Source organism: Dryobates pubescens, chromosome 31, assembly GCF_014839835.1.
Source record: "Dryobates pubescens isolate bDryPub1 chromosome 31, bDryPub1.pri, whole genome shotgun sequence".
NCBI classification, from domain to species: domain Eukaryota; kingdom Metazoa; phylum Chordata; class Aves; order Piciformes; family Picidae; genus Dryobates; species Dryobates pubescens.
The window spans coordinates 6,343,296-6,360,867 of record NC_071642.1 but is presented as its reverse complement, the minus strand read 5'-3'; the positions used below and the strand labels follow the sequence as shown (position 1 = coordinate 6,360,867).

Here is a 17,572-nt window from a genome sequence, read left to right as displayed (position 1 = left end):
TAGGGCTGGTCGAGGGTGATTTGGTGGTGGAGAAGCCCAGGGGAGGTCTTGGGGCCAGGGGAGCCCTGTGGAGCTGGGCAGGTTGCTCAGCATCGGAGCAGGCTGAATAATTAATCATCATTCTTTGAATAATTGACAAGAGCAAGACAAAGCTTGCAAATTCATGCCATGAATTATGCACTGAGGGCTGCTTGACCAGGGCCAATCGACCTTAACCCCTTCTGTGCTGGAGGAGGACCTCCAAATCCTACAGGAAGATGGAGACGAGGAGCAGGGCAAGCAGAGCAGGGCATCCAGCCCCCTCCCCACAGCCCTGCCTGTGCCAGGGGTCACAGCAATGCCAGTCCCCTTCCCTGTGGCATCTCCCCCAGGTTCAGGGCATCTCCACCCCACATCCATGGCAAGGGCTTGGAGCTAGATGGTCTTGAAGGTCCCTTCCAACCCATTCTATGATTCTCTGAACTTCCCCCAGGTTGAGGGGGTCTCAACCCCACCCCATGGCAAGGAGTTGGAACTAGATGTACTTGAAGATCCCCTCCAACCCAAACCATTTCCTGCACCAGGAGAGGTTTAGGTTGGAGACGGGGAGGTAGGGGGGGGGAACTCTTCACTGCAAGTGTGGTCAGGGACTGGCACAGGCTGCCCTGGGAGGTGGTGGAGTCCCCAGCCTGGGAGAGGTTCAAGAAACCTGTGGCCATGGCACTTTGGGGGCATGGTGGGGTTGGGTTGCTGGTTGGACTGGGTGATCTTGGAGGCCTTTTCCAACCTTAGTGATCCTATGATCCCATGATCCTATGAATCTATGATCCCATGACTCTATGATCCTTTGAGTCTATGAACCTATGATCCTGTGACCCCTTGATCCCATGATCCTATGACTGTATGATCCCATGAGCCTATGATCCTGTGACCCCTTGATCCCATGATCCTATGACTGTATGATCCCATGAGCCTATGATCCTGTGACCCCTTGATCCCATGATCCTATGACTGTATGATCCCATGAGCCTATGATCCTGTGATCCCACGATGCTATGATTCTGTGACTCTATGATCCCACGATCCTATGATTTCATGATCTTATGATCCCATGGTCTTATGATCCTGTGATGCCATGATCCCATGATGCTTTGATCTTATGATTCCATGATCCTTCGATCCCATGACTCTGTGATCCCATGATCCTCAGACCCTCACCTGTCCCATGCTGCCAGCACCTCCCCCAGCTCGACGACCCTTCCTCACCTCCCCCCCCATCTCTCTCACCCTCTTCTCCCTCTCCCTCTGCGGGCAGGAATGGAGCCGGCCGCCACCTCCAAGAGCAACCACTGCCTGGACGCGGCCAAAGCCTGCAACCTGAACGACAACTGCAAGCGGCTGCGCTCCGGCTACATCTCCACCTGCAGCCGGGAGCTGTCCGCCGCCGAGCGCTGCAGCCGCCGCAAGTGCCACAAAGCCCTGCGGCAGTTCTTCGACCGAGTGCCCGGCGAGTACACCTACCGCCTGCTCTTCTGCTCCTGCAGGGACCAGGCCTGCGCCGAGCGCAGGAGGCAGACCATCGTCCCCTCCTGCTCCTACGAGGACAAGGAGAAGCCCAACTGCTTGGACCTGCGCAGCACCTGCAGGGCAGATCACCTCTGCCGGTAAGGGAGGCGCAGGGCTCCTGCCGGCGCTCCAACCCCGGGCTCCTGCCGGCGTTCCCCGCTCCGCCCCGGGCTGCTGCCGGCGCTCCAGCCCCGGGCTCCTGCCGGCGCTCCCCCCTCCGCCCCGGGCTCCTGCCGGCGCTCCAACCCCGGGCTCCTGCCGGCGCTCCAACCCCGGGCTCCTGCCTGCGCTCCAGCCCCGGGCTCCTGCCGGCGAATGGCGGTGCTGGAAGTGGGGACCTGGAGGGGTTGTGGTCGGGTTTGGGATGGTCTCTTGTTGTGGGACCCTGTTCTGAGTTTATTTGCTGCATTTTCATGTCACAGGACTTCAGGGCATGGCTGCTGGGGGTTGTGGCCAGGTTTGGGATGGTCTCTTGCTGTGAGACCCTGTTCTGAGTTTGTTGGCTGCTTCTTCATGATGTGGAGCTTCAGGGTATGGCTGCTGGGGATTGTGGCCAGGTTTGGGATGGTCTCTTGCTGTGGGACCCAGTTCTGAGTTTGTTGGCTGCATCTTCAGGACATGGGACTTTGGGGCATGGCTGCTGGTGGTTGTGGCCAGGTTTGGGATGGTCTCTTGTTGTGGGTCCTTGTTCTGAGTTTGTTGGGCATAGGACTTCAGGGGATAGGACTTCAGGACATGGCTGCTGGTGGTTGTGGCTGGGTTTGGGATGGTCTCTTGCTGTGGGACCCTGTTCTGAGTTTGTTGGCTGCTTCTTCAGGGCATGGGACTTTGGGGTATGGCTGCTGGGGCTTGTGGCCAGGTCTGGGATGGTCTCTTCTTGCACAGCTCTAGTTCAAGTTTATTGACTTGGGACTTCAGGCCGTGGCTGCCCAGAGAGGTGGTGGACTCTCCATCTCTGGAGACATTCCCAACCCACCTGGATGTGTTCCTGGGTGGCCTTCTCTGGGTGGCCCTGCCTTGGCAGGGGGGTAGGACTGGATGATCTCCAGGGGGTCCCTTCCAACCCCTCCCGTGCTGTGGCTCCGTGAAACTTCATGGCTGCTGGAATCTGCTGTGTTCCCTGTGGCAGAGCAGAGCTGAGCTTCTGCTGTTATGGATCTCATTATTCACACAGCAAAAAGGAACCAAACAGCCTCCTGTCAGCCTCCAAAGGCTGGATCAGCCTCATACAGAACACGTTTGCTAGGAGGAGGAGGAGGGCCTCTGTGCCATCAAGGTGATGAAGTTCCCCAGAGCTTGGTGGTGAAATAAATAAATAACAGAGAGCTTGAAGCTCTCCTCTGTGCTGCCAGCAGTGGGTTGGAGATGGAGGGAATGTGGCTCTTCATCAAAAAGCAATCCAAGGAGGGGAGGGCCATGAATAACAGCTGCCAAGGGGCTGTGCCGAGCGGCGGCCGAAGGGCTGCTCGCACCTCCCTGGCAGCAGCCCCGCAGCTCCTGCAGGCACTCGGTGCTGGGGATGCACCACAGCATCCCAGCACTGTTTGGCTTGGAAAGCACCTCTAGTATCTTTCTTGATGCTCTGGGTGAGGGCATTGAGTCCATCAGCAGTCAGGTTGCAGATGACAGCAAGCTGGGGGCAGGAGTTGATCTGCTGGAGGGTAGAGAGGCTCTGCAGAGGGACCTGGGCAGATGGGCAGAGGACAAGGGCAGGAGATTGAACACATCCAAGTGCCAGGTGCTGCACAATGGCCACAGCAACCCCAGGCACTGTTACAGGCTGGGGACAGAGTGGCTGAGAGCAGCCAGGCAGAGAGGGACCTGGGGGTACTGGTTGATGGTAGGCTGAACATGAGCCTGCAGTGTGCCCAGGCGGCCAAGAGGGCCAATGGCTTCCTGGCCTGCATCAGGAAGAGTGTGGCCAGCAGGAGCAGGGAAGTCATTGTGCCCTGTGCTCAGCACTGGTTAGGCCACACCTGGAGTCCTGTGTCCAGTTCTGGGCTCCTCAGGTTAGGAAAGAAGTTGAGCTGCTGGAAGGTGTCCAGAGAAGGGCAACAAAGCTGGGGAGGGGTCTGGAGCACAGCCCTGGGAGGAGAGGCTGAGGGAGCTGGGGTTGCTTAGCCTGCAGAAGAGGAGGCTCAGGGGAGACCTCATTGCTCTCTCCAACTCCCTGAAGGGAGGTTGGAGCCAGGTGGGGGTTGGGCTCTTCTCCCAGGCAGCCAGCACCAGAACAAGAGGCCACAGTTTCAAGCTGTGCCAGGGGAGGTTCAGGCTGGATGTTATGAAGAAATTCTACACAGAGGGAGTGATTGCCCATTGGGATGGGCTGCCTGGGGAGGTGGTGGAGTCCCCATCCCTGGAGGTGTTCAAGAGGGAATTGGAGGTGGCACTTGGTGCCATGGTTTAGTCATGAGGTCTGTGGTGCCAGGTTGGATTTGATAATCTTTGAGGTCTCTTCCAACCTCGGTGATTCTGTGAGATTGTCTGAACCCCTCCTGTGCCTCTGCCACGGGACCTCCTCTCTCTGTGGCCCTCCTGAACTGCTGCTCACCCTCCTGATCCATAGGCAGGCCTGGCAAGGCCACTGAACTCTGAAGCAGATCATGGAGCTGCTTCCAAAGCCAGAGGTGACAGGAGCTGAGCTAATGCTCCTGCATGGGCTCTGAGCCTAATTAAGCCTCCTGGCTGAACGCCTAATGAACAGTGAAGGCTTCTCTAATGGGAAGGGACTTCACAGGGAGCCTTTTGCTGCCATCTCAGCATGATCAGGGCTGAGCTGAGCTGCTGGGAGCTGCCCCTCACCCCGGGGTGCAGCTCCTGTAGGGCACAACCCATCGTCAGGTCCTGACCCTGCCAGAGCAGGATGGCCTGGATCAGGTCACACAGCAACACATCCAGGTGGGGGTTGGAAGCTCTGCAGAGCAGGAGACTCCACAACCTCTCTGGGCAGCCTGCTCCAGGCCTCCAGCACCCTCACACCAAACAGCTTTCTCCTCCTGCTCAGAAGGAACCTCCTGGCTTCCAGTTTGTGCCCCTTGCCCCTCGTGCTGTCCCTGGGCACCACTGCCAAGAGTAGTGCCACACTCTTCTCCCTGCCCCCAGGACACCATTGGCCTTCAGTCCATGAGGGCACCTTGCTGACTCACAGGGAATTTGTGAGCACTCTCAGCTCCTTCTCCTTGGAGCTGCTTCCCAGCAGGTTCCCCTCCTCACCTGTAGTGCTGCAGGAGGTTGTCCCTCTCTGGGTGCAGGACTCCACGCTTGCCCTGCTTGAACTTCATGAGAATCCACTCTGCCCAACTCTCCAACCTCTCCACCACCTCATTCCCAACCCCAAAGAGATGATCTCTGCCCTGCTGAGGTGCACCCCAGCCCTGCACACAGACCCAGGGCTCACAGAGTCACAGAGCCCTTGCAGCTGGAAGAGACCTTGGAGCCTCTTCCAACCCCAAACCCACCACCCCCCAAAGCCATCAGGAGCACCTCCCAGAATTCCACACCCACACATCCTGCAAGGAGCTGGGCAGGATCCAGCCCCTTTGGGGGTTTTGTTTTGTTTCCCAGCTACAAAACAGGGGGGGAGAAAACTCAGGGAATCACAGAATCAACCAGGTTGGAAAAGACCTCAGAGATCAGCAAGTCCAAGCTGTGACCCTAACACCTCCTGACAGCTGAACCATGGCTCCAAGGGCCACATCCAATCCTCTCTTGAACACCTCCAGGGATGGGGACTCCACTACCTCCCTGGGCAGCACATCCCAGTGGCCAATTCCTCTTGCTGGGAAGAACTTTCTCCTCACCTCCAGTCTGAACCTCCCCTGACACAGCTTGAGACTGTGGCCTCTTGTTCTGGTGCTGGGTGCCTGGGAGAAGAGACCAACCCCCACCTGGCTCCAACCTCCCTTCAGGGAGTTGGAGAGAGCAAGAAGGTCTCCCCTGAGCCTCCTCTTCTCCAGGCTAAGCAACCCCAGCTCCCTCAGCCTCTCCTCACAGGGCTGTGCTCCAGACCCCTCCCCAGCTTTGTTGCCCTTCTCTGGACACCTTCAAGTCTCTCAATGTCCTTCTTAACCTGAGGAGCCCAGAGCTGGACACAGGACTCCAGGTGTGGCCTAACCAGTGCTGAGCACAGGGCACAAGGACTTCCCTGCTCCTGCTGGCCGCACTGTTCCCGATGCCGGCCAGGATGCCATTGGCTTCCTCAGCCCCCTGGGCACACTGCTGGCTCTTGTTCAGCCTGGTTTGGGATGCTGAGGTGCTCCAGCCAGTGGAGGTTGGGCAGTTCTTCAGCACCAGCCTCACTGAAGCATGTAAGACCAGATTATTTGTGTTCCTGACTTGCTGATGCAAGATGAAAAAATACAGCAAGCTGCAGCTGCTGAAATCAGCTCTTTTTTCTCCCCCCCCCTTCCCTCCTCTCTGTCCTCTCTCCTTCCTCTCCCTTTCCCCTTCGCTGAGGTTGGTGTTTTTGCAGAGAGGTTTTTATATTCTGGGAGCCAGAACCTGTCCTCTGCAATCAGACCCAAAGCCCAGGGACTTTGTCAGGCTCCTCCATCGAGGCAAGCCAAAAACCCAACCCCCAGCTGCCTGGGATGAAAAGGTTCCCAAGCTGCAGTCAGGCTGAGGCTGAGTGGTGCTGGGCCAAAGGGCTTTGGGGTAGCTCAGCAGGGAGCTGCCTGCAGCAGGGTCAAGGGGATTGGGTTCGTTTCCAGGGCCAAAGGCAGGGTTTCAGCCTCAAAAGAGAGGTCCTGTGTGGGGGAAGGGGGAAGGGGGAAAGGAGGAGGGGAATGGGGCAGGGGGGGAGGGTGGAGGGGGGAAAGGAAGGAGGAAATAAAAAGAGGATAAAAGATTCACAGAAGGGGAGAAGAAAGCTCAGCAAGAGCTAAAGGAGCTGTGGGGGGCAAGAGGCTGGGGCCAGGCTCTGCTCAGTGGTGCCCAGGAACAAGGGGCAGTGGGCACAAACTGGCACCCAGGAGGTTCCACCCGAAGAGGAGGAGAAAGTTGTTTGGTGTGAGGCTGCTGGAGGCCTGGAGCAGGCTGCCCAGAGAGGTTGTGGAGTCTCCTGGTGTGGAGAGCTTCCAACCCCCCCTGGGCATTGTGTCCCTGGGCAAGCTGCTGTGGGTGCCCTGCTGGAGCAGGGGGGGGTTGGAGTGGCTGAGCTCCAGAGCTCCCTTCCAACCCCATCCATGCTGATTCAGGCGTGATCCCCGCTGGGAAGTGAAACCTTGCTTGATCACTCCAGGATGCCTGAGGGATGCTTGGCTGGAGGGGAGGGGGCTGGGGGTTGTGTGTGCGAGGGAAGGAACAGCTCCAGGCGGTGGTATTGATTGAGCGGCAGCCAGGGGAACAAAAGCAGTTGGGCTGTGTTTTAAAGCCACGTCCTGGGCTTCACGAAGCCTTTGTTGAGCACAGACAAAATGCCACAGATAATGGATGTTTCCTTGATAAACAGCAGAGCAGCAGCTCAACTTTCTCATTACCCTGTGTAATGAGAGCTGCTCAGAAGTGTGGCTCAGCTGTCCGCGGAGCTGGGCTGGAATGAAGGAGCAGGAGGAAGGGAAACACGTTCCTGGATTGGAGCTCTGGGAGCTGGCTGAGAGGAGCAGTGCTTGTGATTAGCTAGGGCTGAGGGGTCCCAGGGTGGGTAACAGGACCAGGGATGGGGAAGCAAGAGAAGCCTCCAAATCTTCTTGGATCGTGGAATGGTTTTGGTTGCAAAAGGCTTTGCAGACCATGAAGTCCAACTGCTGACCCAGCACTGAACCATGGCCCTCAGCACCACATCTCCAGGGATGGGCATTCAAACACCTGCCTGGGCAGCCTGGGCCAGGCTTCCAGAACCCTTTTAGGGAAGAAGTTTCTTCCAGTGTCCAACATCCCTGGGACAGCCTGAGGCTGCTTCCTCTCACTTGTTCCTTTTGTCCTTTTCTGGACCCACTCCAGCTCCTCAATGTCCTTCTGGGAGTGAGGGGCCCAAAAGTGAACCAAGTACTGAACCTAGTCCAGGGGGACAATCCCTGCCCTGCTCCTGGCTGAACCAAGCCAGGCTGCTTTTGGCCCTCTTGGCCAAATCCAGCCAGGGATTGGCTGCTTTGCCTTCCCAGCATTGTTGGGGGGGGGATCAATGGAGCACCCTTTGGGCACCCCTCCCTGGGGACCTGCAGGCAGCAGTCTGTAGAATCATAGAATCACAGAAGGGGGTTGGCTTGGAAGGGTCCTTCAAGGTCACCCAGCTCTAACCCCCTGCCATGGGCAGGGACACCTCCCCCCAGCCCCAGCTTGCCCAAGGCCTCATCCAGCCTGGCCTTCAACACCTCCAGGGAGGGGGCAGCCACAGCCTCCCTGGGCAACCTGTGCCAGTGCCTCCCCACCCTCCCTGGGAGGAATTTCTTTGCCATCCCCAGTCTCCATCTCCCCTCTCCCAGCTCTGGCACCCCCAAGCCCTCACCGAAAGTCCCTCCCCGGCTTTCCCCGCAGCCTGCTTCAGGTGCTGGCGAGCGGCTGGAAGGGCCAGGCTCAGCTCTGGGGCCACCTTGCTGAAGGCTAAGCCTGTTCTTAACAGAGTAATAAGTCAATTCTCCCTGAATAATTAACGAGAGGAGCCTTCATAAGTATTGACTTAATGTGACAGCAAGTCCATACTGACTCAGGCTTTGCTTATGTAAACACAATCTCCTGTTCGGCTTAGTTAGCAGTTCAATGAAATAGAACAGTCCTTCAATTAAAATCAAATGATGCATGCCTTTAATTCTTCCCTTCCTGGGTAATGAGAAGGTTTAAGAACAAGCAAGAGGATAAAACAAACCCCAGCCCAACCCCCCCTCCCCCTCCCCCTTTTCCCCTCTCTCTTCCAACTGCTTTCGTCCGGGAGGGCTCCGAGCGCCGCCGCCGCCGCGTCCTGAAGGCACAGAGGGGAAACTGCACTTTGTGAAGGGCTCCCAGCTTAGCCCCTGGGGCTGCTGGTTGGTTGTCCTCCTGGTTTTCCACCCCTCCCATCCTACCTGCTTGTCCTCCTGGTTTTCCACCCCTGGAGCACTGCGTCCGGTTCCGGAGCCTCTGTGCCAGGAAGGGGCTGGAGGGGCTGGAAGGTGTCCAGGGAAGGGCCACGAGGAGGAGCAGAGGGCTGGAGCTGCTCTGCTCTGAGGACAGACTGAGGGAGCTGGGGTTGTGCAGGCTGGAGAGGAGAAGGCTCCAAGGAGACCTCATTGTGGCCTTCCAGGATCTGCAGGGGGCTGCAAGAAAGCTGGGGAGGGACTTTTGAGGGTGTCAGGGAGGGATAGGACTGGGGGGGATGGAGCAAAACTAGAAGTGGGGAGATTGAGATTGGATGTGAGGAAGAAGTTGTTGCCCATGAGGGTGGTGAGAGCCTGGCACAGGTTGCCCAGGGAGGTGGTGGAAGCCTCATCCCTGGAGGTGTTTGCAGCCAGGCTGGAGGTGGCTCTGAGCAGCCTGATCCGGTGTGAGGTGTCCCTGGCCATGGCAGAGGGGTTGGAACTGGCTGAGCCTTGAGCTCCCTTCCCACCCTGACAACCCTCTGATTTCTATGATCTACTCCAACCTCCCTGCCACGAGCACAGCCTTCATCCACTCCTCACTACCTTCTGCCTCTTCCCTCTCATTTCTGCAGCTGAGCCTCATCCCCCTGCCTCCTGGCTGCTCTCTTTGGAGTTTGAAGCTTTTTTTCCCCTCCCCTTAATCTCAGCATTTCCATCTTTCCAAACCATTCATCTCCAGCAGGATGAGCAGGCAGAGCAAACGTTTGGGGGGAGGCTGCCCAGCAAGCCTGTGGGGTTTTGATGTCTTGCTGAGTTTTTCTTGCTTGTTGTCTCAGCTTCTCAGCTTCTTGAACATCCTCTGCTCTGTGGGAGGGTTGGAGGGGAAGGGGGGAGAGGGGGAGGGACACACATGCATGTTTCCAAGCTGCTTCTTGATGCTCCTGTCTATTAAAGGCTTTTTTTGTTTGTTTCCCCCCTCTTGGTCCCTGTAAATTGCCTGTGGAGAAGATGTCTTGAGAGGAATCTCCACAGCTTGGAGATTTTTCTGCATGGAGCAGTCCCAAGCCTGAGACCATTTGCTTTGGTTTGGGGCAGGGGGAGTTATTGTTTAGTGCCAGGCTTGGACTTCTCATCTGCCCTTGTGACCAAGAAGGCCACCAGCCTGCTTGGTCCTGGCTCTGGCAGAGGGGTTGGACTCAAAGTTCTCCCTTCCAACCCCTAACATCCTCTGATCCTGGCATGGATCAGCCATGGTGTGGTCAGAAAGAGCTGGGCAGGGGTTGTGCCCCTGGGCTGGGCACTGCTGAGGCCCCAGCTTGAGTGCTGAGTTCAGTTTTGGGCTCCTCACTCCCAGAAGGACACTGAGGAGCTGGAACAGGTCCAGAGAAGGGCAACAAAGCTGGGGAAGGGTCTGGAGAACAGGGCTGGGGAGGAGGAGCTGGGGGTGTTCATCCTGGAGCAAAGGAGGCTGAGGGGAGACCTCCTGGCTCTCTACAACTCCCTGCCAGGAGCTTGGAGTGAGGTGGGGCTTGGGCTTTGCTCTTTAGTGACAGGAGAATAGGAAATGGCCTCAAGTTGTGTCAGGGGAGGTTTAGGTTGGACATCAGAAGAAACCTCTTGACTGAAAGGCTTCTCAAAGCCTGGCCCTGGCTGCCCAGGGAGGTGTTTGAATCCCCAGCCCTGGAGGCATTTCAAAGCCACAGAGCTGCGGTGCTGAGGGCCATGGCTTAGCCTCAGCAGAGTGAGAGGATGGTTGGACTGGATGAGCTTCAGGGATGGATGGATAGATGGATGGATGAGCTCCAGGGTCGTTTCCAACCCAAACATTTCCATCAGCCCATGATTCCCTGACTCCTTCCTCCTCCCCTCAGCAGGAGATGCCAGCCCCAGCCCCTGACAGCATTTCTCCTCTCCCCAGGTGAGAGGTGCAGCCCTGCCAGAGCCATGGCAAGTTCATCACTGAGCACCAGGCCAATTTGTCAGGCTTGCTCCCTGGGGCCCTGCTCCTGGCTTGTAGCATCCTCTGAGGCAAATGTTATTCTTTTCATGATACATGACAAGGCAGCTGGTAAATCCTTCCCAAATATCCAAGCCAGATGTCACTCTTTCCGTTGTACACAATGAGCTTGCAGAGATTCCAGCCAGGAATAAACCTCTCCTGGGAGCCAGCCCATAACTTCTGGGAGGCAGCCCACAGCATCTCAGGTTTCTGCCTTGTTTTTTTAAGTGCCCAGGCAAAATAAACAAAGAAAGGAAAAGAAGAGGGAGCCAAGGCAGGAGGGTTTGGTGCCAAAATCGCTGGCTGGCAGCTTGAGGGAGCAGCTAGGGCTGGCCAGGCTCTGCCTTCCAAAACCCAGGCCTGAGCTGGGCAGAGCTGGGCTGGCAGCTGGGTAAAAGTTAGCCCTGAGCTGGGCTGGCAGCTGGGTAAAAGCCAAGCCTGAGCTGGGCAGAGCTGGGCTGGCAGCTGGGTAAAAGCCAAGCCTGAGCTGGGCAGAGCTGGGCTGGCAGCTGGGTAAAAGCCAGGCCTAAGCTGGGCAGAGCTGGGCTGGCAGCTGGGTCAAAGGCTCTGTGACCCTTACAGTGAAGGGGTTCTTCATGCTGAGGTGGAGCTTCCTCTGCTGTAGTTTCCATCCATTGCCCCTTGTCCTATCCCAGGGCACAAGTGAGCAGAGTCTGCCCCTTCCTTCTTGACCCCCCAGCCTTCAGCTATTGATAGCCATTGATCAGATCCCCTCTCAGTCCTCCCTTCTCCAGACCAAACAGCCCCAGGGCTCTCAGCCTCTCCCCACAAGGACCTGCAGCAAAGCAGCCAAGCTGCTGCCACTGTGGATGAAAGGTCCTGGAGCTCCACAGCAGCAAACCTCACAGTCACAACAGAGTCACAGAATGCTAGGGCTTGGCAAGGGACCTCTGGAGCTCACCCAGCCCAACCCTCCTGCTCCAGCAGGGACACCCACAGCAGCTTGCCCAGGAGCACAATGCCCGGGCAGGGCTGGGGAGGGGGTTGGAAACTCTCCAGAGCAGAAGACTCCTCTAGAGAAGGAGGCTCTACAGCCTCTCTGGGCAGCTCAGCTCCTTGTCTCTTGCCTTCTCTCCTCTCTCCAGAGTGAGAGCAGAAGGCATGCATTATTTCTTGTGGCTTCCTTCTTTTCCTCCCTTCTTAATTAAATGTCATCTTTGTCCAAGCAGCAATTGAATCATCCGGCGCTACCTGCCTGCAGCCATCAGGAGTGATGAGAATAAAGGGGACAAACTCTCTTCTTTTACAGCTTTCCCCCTCCCTCCTGCTTCCTTTTGGTGTGTCTAAACGGGAGTGATGAGTTTGCAGAAGGGTTTGATCGAGTTCAGTGGAGGAACAAATGAAGAGGCAATGGAAGGGAGCAGGAGGGACCTGCGGCGCCAGCTCCGACCTCCAGCCCTGCACTGAGGGATGGGGATGGGATGGGATGGGATGGGATGGGATGGGATGGGATGGGATGGGATGGGATGGGATGGGGGGGGAGTGGAAGTGCCACCCAACCACATCCAGCACTGAGGAGAAGCAGGGATAGGATAGGATAGGATAGGATAGGATAGGATAGGATAGGATAGGGTACGGTAGAGTAGAGTAGAGTAGAGTAGAGTAGAGTAGAGTAGAGTAGAGTAGAGTAGAGTTGAGTTGGAATGGAATGGAATGGAATGGAATAGAATAGAATAGAATAGAATAGAATAGGATAGAAATGGAATGGAATAGGATAGAAGTGGAATGGAATAGGATAGGATAGGATAGGATAGGATAGGATAGGATAGGATAGGATAGGATAGGATAGGATAGGATAGGGTAGGGTAGGAACAGAATAGAATAGAATAGAATAGAATAGAATAGAATAGAATAGAATAGAATAGAATAGAATAGGAATGGAATAGAAGTGGAATGGAATAGGATTGGATAGGATAGGATAGGAGTAGGGTAGGAACAGAATAGAATAGAATAGAATAGAATAGAATAGAATAGAATAGAATAGAATAGAATAGAATAGAATAGAATAGAATAGAATTAACCAGGTTGGAAAAGACCTTTGAATCATCAAGTCCAACCTCTCACCCAGCACCATCTGATCAACTCAACCATGGCACCAAGTGCCTCACCCAGGCTCTTCCTAAACACCTCCAGGGATGGTGACTCCACCACCTCCCTGGGCAGCACATCCCAGGGGCCAATCTCTCTTGCTGGGAAGAATTTCTTCCTCACATCCAGCCTGAACCTCCCCTGGTGCAGCTTCAGACTGTTGCTGCTGAGCCCACAGCCAGAGCCCAACTGCACTTGCATGGACCACATCCTGGGAAAAGAACATCATGGAGCACAGCTGCTTGGAGCTGGACCAGAGGCACTGGCTGCTCCATGCAGGAATGCAGTGGTTTCCTGCAGACCTTCTGCTGTTTCCAGCCAGCCATGGCTGGGACTTCTTCCAGCTCCTGGGGCTTCACAACCACCACTGTGAACATCTTCTGTGGAGATGCTGAGCTTCTTGCTCAGCAATGTGCACTTGTGGCCAAAAAGGTCCTCTGGGGGGCATGAAGAGTGTGGCCAGCAGGGCAAGGGAGGCTCTCCTCCCCCTCTGCTCTACTCTGGTGAGGCCTTATCTGGAGTTCTGGGTCCAGTTCTGGGCTCCCCAGTTGGAGAGGCACAGAGAGAGTGCAGCAAAAGGCTGGGAAGATGCTGAGGGGCTTGGAGCAGCTCTGTGAGGAGCAAAGGCTGAGAGCCCTGGGGCTGAGAGTCTGCAGGAGAGCAGCCTCAGAGGGGAGCTGAGCAATGCTCAGCAAGAGCTAAAGGAGCTGTGGAGGGCAAGAGGCTGGGGCCAGGCTCTGCCCAGTGGTGCCCAGGGACAGCACAAGGGGCAATGGGCACCAACTGGCACCCAGGAGGTTCCTTCTGAGCAGGAGGAGAAAGCTGTTTGGTGTGAGGGTGCTGGAGGGCTGGAGCAGGCTGCCCAGAGAGGTTGTGGAGTCTCTCCTGGGGTGGAGAGCTTCCAACCCCCCCTGGGCATTGTGCTGCTGGGCAAGCTGCAGTGGGTGCCCTGCTGGAGCAGGGGGTTGGAGTGGCTGAGCTCCAGAGGTCCCTTCCCACCCTCACCACTCTGTGACTCTGAGAGATTTGCTGTTGTGGAGCTCCAGGTCCTCTCCTCCACAGTGGCAGCAGCTTGGCCATGGCCTGGCCCCATCCCTGCTCTCTTAACAGCTGAGGCAAGCTGGGGCCTGCAGCCCATCTGCCTGTCATGGGTTCAGGGAATGAGTTGGGTTGCAAGAGATCCTTGATCTCATGGAATCCAAGCCTTATCCCAGCTCTGCCAAGGCACCACCAAACCATGGCCCTCAGCACCACATCTCCACGGCTTGGAAGCTCCTGCAGGGAGAAAAGCCTGGCTGAGGCTTAGTGCCATGGTCTAGGTGATTAGATAAGGTTGGGTGATTGGTTGGGCTTGGTGATCTTGGAGGTCTCTTCCAACCTGGTTGATTCTTTGATTCTGTGATTTTGTGGTTCTGTGATTGTGGTTCTGTGATGCTGTGATGGGGACTCCACCACTGCCCTGGGCAGCCTTAGGCCAAGCTTGGACAACCCTCAAGGGGTTGTCTCTGGACACCTTCCAGCACCTCCAGATCCTTCCTGGCACAGAAGCTCCAGCACTGGCCCCAGAGCTCCAGCTGTGGTCTCAGCAGAGTGGAGCAGAGGGGCAGAATCCCCTCCCTGGCCCTGCTGGCCACACTTCCCTTGCTGCAGCCCAGGCTCTGCTTGGCTCTCTGGGCTGCAGGTGCTGACTGCTGGCTCCTGTTGACCTTCTCCACCCCCAGCACCCCCAAGGCCCTTTCTTGAGGGCTGCTCTCCAGCCAGTCCCTGCCCAGCCTATACCTGAACCTGCCCTGGGACACCTTGAGGCCGTTTCCTTTCCTCCTGGCATTAAATCCCACCCCTGTCCCTCTTGCTCTCTGCTCCCAGGTCCCGGCTGGCTGATTTCCACACCAACTGCCAAGCCTCCTTCCAGTCCCTGACCAGCTGCCCCGGGGACAACTACCAGGCCTGCCTGGGCTCCTATGCAGGGCTCATTGGTGAGTGCAGGGGGTTGCTGGGATGGGGAAAGCTCTCTCCTCTCCCCTCCTGCTGTATCCCACTCACTTTCTCCCTTCTCCCTTCTCCCCACTCACTTTCTCCCTTCTCCCCACCCCCACTCACTTTCTCCCTTCTCCCCACTCACTTTCTCCCTTCTCCCCACTCACTTTCTCCCTTCTCCCCACTCACTTTCTCCCTTCTCCCCACCCACTTTCTCCCTTCTCCCCACCCCCACTCACTTTCTCCCTTCTCCCCCCCGCCGGGGGCAGGCTTTGACATGACCCCCAACTACGTGGACGCCAGCCCCACCAGCATCACCATCTCGCCCTGGTGCTCCTGCAAGGGCAGCGGCAATCTGGAGGAGGAGTGTGAGAAGTTCCTGCAGGACTTCACGGAAAACCCTTGCCTCAGTAAGGCTCTGCCCTCCCTCCCCCTGTCCTGTCGACGTGCCCCCTCCCTCCCCCTCCTCCATACTGACATCTCCTGCCCCACCCAGGGAACGCCATCCAAGCCTTCGGCAACGGCACCGACGTGAACCTGTCCCCCAAGAGCCCCTCCCTCGCCGTCACCCTGCCGGCCAAGACGGAGAAGAGCCCTGTGCTGCCGGATGACATCAACGACAGCAACACCCTCTATGACACCAGGATCATCACCACCTGCACCTCTCTCCAGGTAGGAGCTGAGCCTGCTTGCTGGGGAGCACTGCTGGGGACCCCCGGGGGGGGTCAGTGCGGGCGTCGCGGGCTGGAGGCTGTGTTGGGACTGAGCCCAACCGTTCTCTCACTCTGCCGAGGCTGGGGCTAAGCCACGGCCCTCAGCACCACTTCTCTGGGGCTTTGCAACCCCTCCAGGGCTGGGGATTCAGCCACCCCCCCCGGGCAGCCTGGGCCAGGCTTTGAGAACAGTTTCAGTCAAGAAGCTTCTTCTGATGCCCAACCTAAACCTCCCCTGGGGCACCTGGAGGCCTTTTCCTGTTGTCCTGTCCTTGTACCTTGGGAGAAGAGCCCAACCCCCACCTGGCTCCCTTACAGGGATCTGTAGAGAGCCAGAAGGTCTCCCCTCAGCCTCCTTTCCTCAACCCCAGCTCCCTCAGCTGCTCCTTCCCAGCCCTGTTCTCCAGACCCTTCCCCAAGCTTCTTTGCCCTTCTCTGGACCTTCTTGGATTGATGGATCCCAAACTGATCCCAGTACTCAAGGTGTGGCCTCACCAGTGCCCAGTCCTGGGGGGCAAACCCTGCCCTGGTCCTGCTGGTCACCCTGGCACACATTGGTTCATCTTCAGCCACTCTGGACCAACCAACCCCCCTCATCCCCACCCCCAACCAGGTCTTTGCTGAGCAGCTTCCCAGCCACACTCAGGGAAGTGCTTTCTGCCAGGGGAATTTGGGAGCTCTTGGGTCACATCCCTGCCCTCAACCTTCCTCCTTTCTCCTCCCTAGGAGCACGGACCCAATCTAAACAAGTCCAAAGAGCAGAACCTATGCTACTCAGAGGTAGGTCTGGGGGAAGGAAGGAGCCCGGGGAGGGGGGGGGGGTGTCCCTGGGTTGGGAGCTGTTTCCCGGCGGGAATAGCTTGGGAAGGATGTGCCAGAGAAGAGCCACACCGGGAACCACTGCCTGGAGGCTGTTCTCCGAGGCTTCCCCCCCGGCCAAGAATGCTCCTGCTGATTCCCTGCCCTGCCCTCCCCTGCAGACCCAGCTGACCACAGACATCATGCCAGAGCAGAAGACCTTCGTGGACCAGAAAGGAGGCAGCAGCCGACACCGGGCGGGCCGGATCCTGCCCCTTGTGCCCCTCCTGCTGCTGCTGCCGGCGTTGTAGAGGGGCGGAGGACGGCAGCGGCCGGCAGCGGGGGGGCCGCTCCGCACCGCCACCGCCGCCCCCCGCCGGCACCTCGGCTCCTGCCGCAGAGAAAGGAACGAGCCCCAGACTGAAATCCCGGGAATGCCGAGCCCTGGCCTGCTGGGCAGCACGAGGACCTCCACCGCTCCGGGAGACTTGGGTGGTTTCCTTCTGGTTTTCCTTTCTTTTCCCCTTCGATGATGTTGGTTTTAAGGGGGGGGGGAGGGAGGGGAGGGGCGCAGCCCCGGCCGCTGCCTCCGGCTGGGTTTTGGAAAGCAAGGAGCCCGCAGCTCCCCCGTGGGGGAAGCCTTCCTCCACCTCATCCTGCGACGAGAGACTCCTGAGCTGCCAGCGGCGCCAGGGAGGGGAGAGCCAAGCCTCCAGCAGAGCTTTCGGGGGAAGGATTGTTTCCGGGAGCCGTCGGCCCCGGGCGGGCTGGGGGCCGCCAGGTGGATGGAGAGCTTTGTGCCTCGGAGCATCCCAGAGGACGGACACACAGCCTTGGGAGGCCCTTCTGCATCCTCCAAGGGGACTCACTGGAGCTCTTGACATTATTGGGCTTTTGGAGGGTTGATTTGGGGTTCGGGTGGGGGCTTTGCTTTTCTTTCTTTCTTTCTTTCTTTCTCTCTTTCTTTCTTTCTTCCCTGTGGTTGGCAAGAGTTTTCAGATGGAAGAGAAAAGAAACTACTGCTCCAAAGGTCTGAGGCTGTCCTGATGTTTGCCAGCTGGCTCCTCAAGGTTGGGGGGGTTGGGGGGGGAAGTTTTCCCTTGCCTTTGGTTGGCTTGGGGTTGGGATTGGGAGCAGATCCTTCAGGGGCTGGAGACATCTCTGTGTTCCTCTCTGTTTTCTTTCCTTTCCTGCATACATACATAAAATCATACACTCATGGAACTGCTGTGGCTTGGAAGAGGCCTCTGAGATCCTCCAGTCCAGGGAGCAACCCAACAGCCCCAGGGCCACCAAACCCTGGCCCCAAGGGAGGTGGCCACAGCTTTCCTGAACACCTCCATGGACAGGGACTCCACCACCACCCTGGGCAGCCTGTGCCAATCCCTGACCACTCTGGCAGCAAAGAAGTTTCTCCTCATCTCCAACCTAAACCTCCC

The 17,572-nt window shown here is 57.4% G+C and overlaps 1 protein-coding gene across 1 annotated transcript in view; it reads left to right on the top strand.

The window, feature by feature from the left end:
• Positions 1-16,471, top strand: part of GFRA2 (GDNF family receptor alpha 2) — a 32,988-nt gene extending 16,517 nt beyond the window's left edge. Inside the window, exons 4-9 of the mRNA XM_054174843.1 lie at positions 1,295-1,643; positions 14,512-14,621; positions 14,892-15,032; positions 15,119-15,294; positions 16,062-16,115; positions 16,316-16,471. Coding sequence (XP_054030818.1) covers positions 1,295-1,643; positions 14,512-14,621; positions 14,892-15,032; positions 15,119-15,294; positions 16,062-16,115; positions 16,316-16,444 — 959 coding nt within the window. The 3' untranslated portion in view covers positions 16,445-16,471. The remainder of the gene's footprint in view (positions 1-1,294; positions 1,644-14,511; positions 14,622-14,891; positions 15,033-15,118; positions 15,295-16,061; positions 16,116-16,315) is intronic.
• The last annotated feature ends 1,101 nt before the right edge of the window (positions 16,472-17,572 follow it).